At 53.8% G+C, this 8668-nt stretch overlaps 1 protein-coding gene across 1 annotated transcript; it reads right to left on the minus strand.

Annotated features, from left to right (window-relative positions):
* Window positions 1–3121: 3121 nt before the first annotated feature.
* Window positions 3122–7071, minus strand: LOC141991582 (uncharacterized). The gene is made up of 2 exons (XM_074959922.1): window positions 4291–7071; window positions 3122–3703 (listed from the first exon to the last, which is right to left on the minus strand). The coding sequence occupies exons 1-2, from the start codon at window positions 4694–4696 to the stop codon at window positions 3168–3170; spliced, it is 942 nt and encodes a 313-aa protein (XP_074816023.1). The 5' UTR covers window positions 4697–7071; the 3' UTR covers window positions 3122–3167.
* Window positions 7072–8668: the final 1597 nt, after the last annotated feature.

An 8668-nucleotide genomic window follows, 5' to 3' on the forward strand; every position in this document is an offset into this window, starting at 1 on the left:
GAACAAGGAGGCATCTTCATTAGCATACAGAATGGAAAACGGAGATTCCAAGACAAGAACCGCACGGAACTCTGGAACCAGAAAAGTGGGGAAGCACTGCATGATGGGGGAATCTCTGCTCCAGATGTTAATAAACCCATGCCTGCACACACCCAGCTCAGTAGTTATCAGACCAATTCTAGTAATAAATCCTTTATTGGTATCCAAAATAGTGAAGCTCCCAAATTGCACTGTGAGCTCCCTCCAAGGAACACCACCTATAGCCAGGAATGATCAGTTCCTATTGTCTACAAAACAACTTTGGTATACTCCCTTGAGCCTTCAGTTTACACCTAAACAAATCTAGTGTTCTCCCTTGAGCCATTATTCTTTCCCTACAAAACCCCCTGTCCATGCTCAAGTAAGGGTATGTCTACATTACGAAATTAGGTTGAATTTATAGAAGTCGTTTTTTTAGAAATCGTTTTTATATATTCGAGTGTGTGTGTCCCCACAGAAAATGCTCTAAGTGCATTAAGTGCATTAACTCGGCAGAGTGCTTCCACAATACCGAGGCAAGTGTCGACTTCCGGAGTGTTGCATTGTGGGTAGCTATCCCACAGTTCCCGCAGTCTCCGCTGCCCATTGGAATTCTGGGTTGAGATCCCAATGCCTGATGGGGCTAAAACATTGTCGCGGGTGGTTCTGGGTACATATCATAAGGCCCCCGTTCCCTCCCTCCCTCCGTGAAGGCAGCAGCAGACAATCGTTTCACGCCTTTTTTCTTGAGTTACCTGTGCAGACGCCTTACCACGGCAAGCATGGAGCCCGCTCAGCTAACCGTCACCGTATGTCTCCTGGGTGCTGGCAGACGTGGTACTGCATTGCTATACAGCAGCAGCAACCCATTGCCTTGTGGCAGCAGACTGTACAGTAGGACTGGTAGCTGTCATCTTCATGTCCGAGGTGCTCCTGGCCACGTCGGCCAGGAGCACCTGGGCAGACATGGGTGCAGGGACTACATTAGAGGTGACTTGACCAGGTCATTCTCTTTAGTCTTGCAGTCAGTCCTATTGAACCATCTTATCGTAAGCAGGCAGGCGATACGGATTGCTAGCAGTCCTATTGTACCATCTTCTGCCGGGAAGGCAAGAGATGAGGATGGCTAGCAGTCCTATTGTACCATCTTCTGCCAAGCAGCCATGAGATGTGGATGGCTTGCAGTCCTTCTGCACCGTCTGCTGCCAGCCAAAGATGTAAAAGATAGATGGAGTGGATCAAAACAAGAAATAGACCAGATTTGTTTTGTACTCATTTGCTTCCCCCCGCCCCCCATCTAGGGGACTCATTCCTCTAGGTCACACTGAGTCACTAGTCACTCACAGAGAAGGTACAGTGAAGTAAATCTACCCATGTATCAATCAGAGGCCAGACCAACCTGCTTGTTCCAATAAGAACAATTACTTAGGTGCACCATTTCTTATTGGAACCCTCCATGAAGTTCTGCCTGAAATACTCCTTGATGTAAAGCCACCCTCTTTGTTGATTTTAATTCCCTGTAAGCCAACCCTGTAAACCATGTCATCAGTCACCCCTCCCTCCATCAGAGCAATGGCAGACAATCGTTCCGCGCCTTTTTTCTGTGCGGATGCCATACCAAGGCAAGCATGGAGGCCGCTCAGATCACTTTGGCAATTAGGAGCACATTAAACACCACACGCATTATCCAGCAGTATATGCAGCACCAGAACCTGGCAGAGTGAAGCACGCGAGGAGGTGACGTCAGCGCGATCACATGAGTGATCAGGACAGGGACACAGATTTCTCTGAAAGCATGGGCCCTGCCAATGCATGCATCATGGTGCTAATGGGGCAGGTTCATGCGGTGGAATGCCGATTCTGGGCTCGGGAAACAAGCACAGACTGGTGGGACAGCATAGTGTTGCAGGTCTGGGACGATCCCCAGTGGCTGCGAAACTTTCGCATGCGTAAGGGCACTTTCATGGAACTTTGTGACTTGCTTTCCCCTGCCCTGAAGCACATGAATACCAAGATGAGAGCAGCCCTCACAGTTGAGAAGTGAGTGGCGATAGCCCTGTGGAAGCTTGCAACGCCAGATAGCTACCGGTCAGTCGGGAATCAATTTGGAGTGGGAAAATCTACTGTGGGGGCTGCTGTGATGCAAGTAGCCAACGCAATCAAAGATCTGCTGATATCAAGGGTAGTGACCCTGGGAAATGTGCAGGTCATAGTGGATGGTTTTGCTGCAATGTGATTCCCTAACTGTGGTGGGGCCATAGACGGAACCCATATCCCTATCTTGGCACCGGAGCACCAAGCCGACAAGTACATAAACCGCAAGGGGTACTTTTCAATAGTGCTGCAAGCTCTGGTGGATCACAAGGGACATTTCACCAACATCAACATGGGATGGCCGGGAAAGGTACATGACGCTTGCATCTTCAGGAACTCTGGTCTGTTTCAAAAGCTGCAGGAAGGGACTTTATTCCCAGACCAGAAAATAACCGTTGGGGATGTTGAAATGCCTATAGTTATCCTTGGGGACCCAACCTACCCCTTAATGCCATGGCTCATGAAGCCGTACACAGGCAGCCTGGACAGTAGTCAGGAGCTGTTCAACTACAGGCTGAGCAAGTGCAGAATGGTGGTAGAATGTACATTTGGACATATAAAGGCGCGCTGGCGCAGTTTACTGACTCACTTAGACCTCAGCGAAACCAATATTCCCACTGTTATTACTGCTTGCTGTGCGCTCCACAATATCTGTGAGAGTAAGGGGGAGACGTTTATGGCGGGGTGGAAGGTTGAGGCAAATTGCCTGGCCGCTGGTTATGCACAGCCAGACACCAGGGCGGTTAGAAGAGCACAGGAGGGCACGGTACGCATCAGAGAAGCTTTGAAAACCAGTTTCATGACTCGACAGGCTACGGTGTGAAAGTTCTGTTTGTTTCTCCTTGATGAAACCCTCCACCCTTTGGTTCACTCTACTTCCCTGTAAGCTAACCACCCTCCCCTCCTCCCTTCGATCACCGCTTGCAGAGGCAATAAAGTCATTGTTGCTTCACATTCATGCATTCTTTATTCATTCATCACACAAATAGGGGGATGACTACCAAGGTAGCCCAGGAGGGGTGGTGGAGGAGGGAAGGACAAGGCCACACAGCACTTTAAAAGTTTACAACTTTAAAATTTATTGAATGCCAGCCTTCTGTTTTTTGGGCACTCCTCTGTGGTGGAGTGGCTGGTTGGCCGGAAGCCCCCCACCGCGTTCTTGGGCGTGTGGGTGAGGAGGCTATGGAACTTGGGGAGGAGGGTGGTTGGTTACACAGGGGCTGTAGCGGCAGTCTGCGCTCCAGCTGCCTTTGCTGCAGCTCAGCCATACACTGGAGCATATTAGTTTGATCCTCCAGCAGCCTCAGCATTGAATCCTGCCTCCTCTCATCACGCTGCCGCCACATTTGAGCTTCAGCCCTCTCTTCAGCCCGCCACTTACTCTCTTCAGCCCGCCACCTCTCCTCCCGGTCATTTTGTGCTTTCCTGCACTCTGACATTATTTGCCTCCACGCATTCGTCTGTGCTCTGTCAGTGTGGGAGGACGGCATGAGCTCAGAGAACATTTCATCATGAGTGCGTTTTTTTTTCTTTCTAATCTTCACTAGCCTCTGGGAAGGAGAAGATCCTGTGATCCTTGAAACACATGCAGCTGGTGGAGAAAAAAAAAGGGACAGCGGTATTTAAAAAGACACGTTTTATAAAACAATGGCTACACTCTTTCAGGGTAAACCTTGCTGTTAACATCACATACATAGCACATGTGTTTCATTACAAGGTCGCATTTTGCCTCCCCCCACCGCGTGGCTACCCCCTCAACCCTTCCCCCTCCCTGTGGCTAACAGCGGGGAACATTTCTGTTCAACCACAGGCAAACAACCCAGCAGGAACGGGCACCTCTGAGTGTCCCCTGAAGAAAAGCACCCTATTTCAGCCAGGTGACCATGAATGATATCTCACTCTCCTGAGGATAACACAGAGAGTTAAAGAATGGATGTTGTTTGAACGCCAGCAAACATACACTGCAATGCTTTGTTGTACAATGATTCCCGAGTACGTGCTACTGGCCTGGAGTGGTAAAGTGTCCTACCATGGAGGACGCAATAAGGCTGCCCTCCCCAGAGACCATTTGCAAAGGCTTTGGGAGTATATCCAGGAGAGCCGCAAATGCCAGGGCAAATTAATCCTTTCACATGCTTGCCTTTAAACCATGTATAGTATTTTAAAAGGTACACTCACCGGAGGTCCCTTCTCCGCCTGCCAGGTCCAGGAGGCAGTCTTGGGTGGGTTCGGGGGGCACTGGCTCCAGGTCCAGGGTGAGAAACAGTTCCTGGCTGTCGGGAAAACTGGTTTCTCCGCTTGCTTGCAGTGAGCTATCTACAACTTCATCATCATCATCATCTTCCTCATCCCCAAAACCTGCCTCTGTGTTGCCTCCATCTCCATTGAAGGAGTCAAACAACACAGCTGGGGTAGTGGTGGCTGAACCCCCTAAAATGGCATGCAGCTCATCATAGAAGTGGCATGTTTGGGGCTCTGACCCGGAGCGGCTGTTTGCCTCTCTGGTTTTCTGGTAGGCTTGCCTCAGCTCCTTCAGTTTCACGCGGCACTGCTTTGGGTCCCTGTTATGGCCTCTGTCCTTCATGCCCTGGGAGATTTTGACATAGGTTTTGGCATTTCAAAAACTGGAACGGAATTCTGATAGCACGGATTCCTCTCACCATACAGCGATCAGATCCTGTACCTCCCGTTCAGTCCATGCTGGAGCTCTTTTGCGATTCTGGGACTCCTCCATGGTCACCTCTGCTGATGAGCTCTGCATGGTCACCTCTGGTGATGAGCTCTGCATGGTCACCTGCAGCTTGCCACGCTGGCCAAACAGGAAATGAGATTCAAAAGTTCGCGGTTTTTTTCCTGTCTACCTGGCCAGTGCATCTGAGTTGAGAGTGCTGTCCAGAGCGGTCACAATGGAGCACTCTGGGACAGCTCCCGGAGGTCAATACCGTCGAATTGTGTCCACAGTACCCCAAATTCAACCCGGCAAGGCCAATTTAAGCGCTAATCCACTTGTCAGGGGTGGAGTAAGGAAATCGATTTTAAGAGCCCTTTAAGTCGAAAAAAAGGGCTTCATCGTGTGGACGGGTGCAGGTTTACATCGATTTAACGCTGCTAAATTCGACCTAAAGTCCTAGTGTAGACCAGGGCTTAGTGTTCTGATGCCTGGATCCAAAATCTGCATAATTTCCATTGAGACTTGATCTTCTCCTGACTGATCGTGCTCTGCCTGTCTCCACCACTCTGGACTCTCAGCTACCACCACCACCTGGGACCCCCGATTGGTTCAAGCTTCACGGAGTGGTGAGAACCCAGCTCTCTCTCTAGGTATAGCCTTCTGGCCCTGACTTGTGTGATCAGTTATAGTTTTCTAAACCTGACTTCTATAATCAAATTTAAGTTAGATTTAATATTATAACTCTTTTGTTTGTTTGGCTCCCCTGTGGTTATTAGCTGGCAATAAATAACTGTCATGATTAAGCTGGTTGCTTCTCCCTCTCTCTCTCTCTCTTCCCTCCCCTTGCTTCCCCCCCGTGGGTGTTTTTTGGCTTCCCCATTCGCTCTGCAGCAACCCACCTCGTACCTAAGCTAAAGATCCCTGCAGCACCCAAAAATCCTGTGGGGTTTGCTCATCAAGTGGGTTACTACCAGAACAACTGTAAGGTGAAAGTGGGGATAGGGACGTGCTGAACCTGGGACATACGAGGGTGGCAGATTGAAAGTGCCGTTCGACCCAGCCTGTTCCGGTGTACTCTGTTCCGGTGCGGTGCCCATGGCGTATGAGGGTGACAGCTTGCAGGTGCTGCAAGACCCCAGCCCTGGGGAACCTAGGTCCTGCAGGATAGCTCCATTGAGAGGGAACTTGCAGCAGAGAGAAGTAGAGCTCCGTATGAGAACACAAGTGACACAGGCAGTACATTGACAGAATTACAGAACCCGCCCCAGAAGAGTAACCCTAATAAATGAGCGTACCCCAAAGTAACGGGCAAATCTGGTAACAGTTGCTCCGAACAGCAGGCATCCCACACCCTGCCCACTTTGTGTTTGTTTCTCTGCAGCATCTCATCCTGCTCTCGTCACTGCAGGGCCCGTGGCCAGGTGCTCCCACCCCGGAGGTGCCTGCAAACCCTGGGCACCTTGTGGTCATGCATTACTGACCTCAGGTCTGGGGTGGGGGGTCTCTCTTGCCCCTCCCCAGTGGAGCAGTGTCTGGGGCTGGATTAGTGTCCCCAGCACTCTGGGTTTGTATCCAGGGGCTGGTCACAGCAGTGGGCTTGGTTCCAGGAAGGGGGCAGTTTGGGACGGGCCTTAGTCCCCGCGGCAAGTGCTGAGCAGGAGCCGAGGCAGTTCTGGCACCTGCCCAGACAAGCTTTACCTTAGTGAGCAGAGTTTCCCCTCTGGCCGGGCCACTCGCTGCCCAAGGCCACCTCTGGCGGAGTGGGAGCATGCCTGCACTGCTAATGTGCAACACGTTACCAACATGACATGCGTGTGCACCCCATGTGATGATGCATGCTGCAGACACAGCTGGCCGGAAGGGAGTCGCTCACTCCCCAGCCCAGCTCGCCCACTTCTGTTCTCAAGTCAGGCTCTGGCCATTGGAGGTCTGGCAGCACTGTCCTCTCCCCTCCGTGGGGCCAGCCATAGCCGGTAACGTGACCTCACATACATGTGTGCATGCAGGACTCCAGTGCACCAGAGCAGAGGGTCTGGTTGCCAGGTTGCCCCATCACCCCCATCCCTGTCCCCCGCCGGGAAGCAGGACCCCATGGGGACAGCAGATCACTAACCTCACCAGCAGGGGGGATTGCAATCTACATGTCACCTGCCAGCATGGGGCAGAGAGGGTGTGAGGGGGGCCAAGGTGGCAGTGCAGTTTCAGAGCAGAGAGGACGCCAGGGCGGTGGTGTCATGTCGGGGCAGAGAGGGTGCTTGTGGAGGGTCGGTGCAGTGTCAGGGCAGAGGGAGGTTGGGGGGACTGAAGGCAACAGCACAGTGTCAGGGCAGAGGGGAGGCAGTGCAATGTCAGGGTGGGGCGGGGGGGATGGGGATGGTGCAGTGTCAGGGCAGAAGGACGCTGGGGGGACACAAGGCAGTAGTGCAGTGTCAGGGCAGGGGGGGAAGTGGTGCAGTAGGAGGCCGGGGGGACCCAGGGTGGCAGTTCAGTGTTAGGGCGGGGAGGGGGGCTGAGAGGCAGGGGGGCAGTTCAGTGTTATGGAAGAGGGGGGTGATGAGGGGCCGTGGGGGGCAGTGCAGTGTCAGGGCAGAGGGGGGGCTGAGGGGCTGCAGGGGGCAGTGCAGTGTCAGGGCGGGGGGGTGGGCAGGGGGGCAGGACAGTGGTGCAGTGTCAGGACAGAGATGCACAGTGGTAGTTGCTGAGTGCTGTGCTCCACTTTCTCCCTTTGTTGAGCCGGGAGGAGTGGGCTCCCCCAGCACAAAGCTGGACTGAGCCAAGATAATGCCTGTGCCCAGGGCTCCGGCTGGCCTGTGTGCCCATCACTCAGGGCAACATCTTTCTATCTGGCTGGAAAGCACTGGCTGCCCTGTGCCCTGCCCTCGGAGTGCCCCTTGGCTGTGAGGAGACCCCTGGCAGAGCCTGGCTGCTGGGCAGGCCTGGGCCCCTGGCCAGAGGGGTGTGGGGCTGGTAAGAGGTATGGGGCGCCGTTCCCTGAGTGGTGTGTGCCTATATAATCCAGGCAGGCCCTTGGGCTGCGCACCCAGGCAGTGACCCCCGCCCTAGAGTACAGCCACATGGAGCACCGTTGACAAGTGAGTTTTACTAGAGTCCATCACAATTCATAAATGACAGGTAGGCGGGTGCTCTGGGCCCGGCTGGGCCTGCCCCTCACCACACAGCTGGGAAGAGCTGGCCATCTGCGTGATCGCTGCCAGCGGCATCTCCGCTCCAGAGGCGGAGCTGGGCCGCTCAGTTTCCGGGCTGCGCTGCTGGGGTCGCTGGTGGCACTGAGGTTCCCCTGGGACGTCTGCTGGGGGGCTGCTGGGCAGCCTGCGTCGGTGGCCGTTTGGGAGGAGCGGAAAGAAGGACTTGCCCGTTTCCGCGGGCCCGGACTCTGCTCCTTTGCTTCTGAGAGTCCGAAGAGCCAGGCTAGCAGGTCAGCGCTGCCAGTGAGCCCCTGGAGGTTGTGCTGCTGGTTGAACTGGGCTGTGATGTCCTGCAGTGACGCTGCATTGCCCTGCACCTTCTCAGGGCTGGGGAGTGCAACCCCACTTTGGGCCACTTTCCCCTGTGCCCTCTGGAGCTTGTGAGGCTTGTTCTGGCTGCCCTGGCAAGGACATGGGAGCCCGCTGGACAGCGAGGATGGCTGGGCCAGCTGGCTAATGGACTGGACATACTCATCCAGCCCGGCCAGGGGCTCCTCGGCCTGCGCGTGGCTCCCTCCCACAAACAGCATCTCTCCTGTCTCACTGATCGTAGGCAGGTGGGTCACGGAGATCAGCCGCCTGGATCTCATGCTGCAAAGACAGAGAGAGAGAATGAGGCACTGGGCTGGCCACTGTCAGAATACCCCAGCCCCACCCCTTCTGTCACATCTGTTAATCT

The sequence above is a fragment of the Natator depressus genome, chromosome 7 (genome assembly GCF_965152275.1).
Source record: "Natator depressus isolate rNatDep1 chromosome 7, rNatDep2.hap1, whole genome shotgun sequence".
NCBI lineage: Eukaryota > Metazoa > Chordata > Testudines > Cheloniidae > Natator > Natator depressus.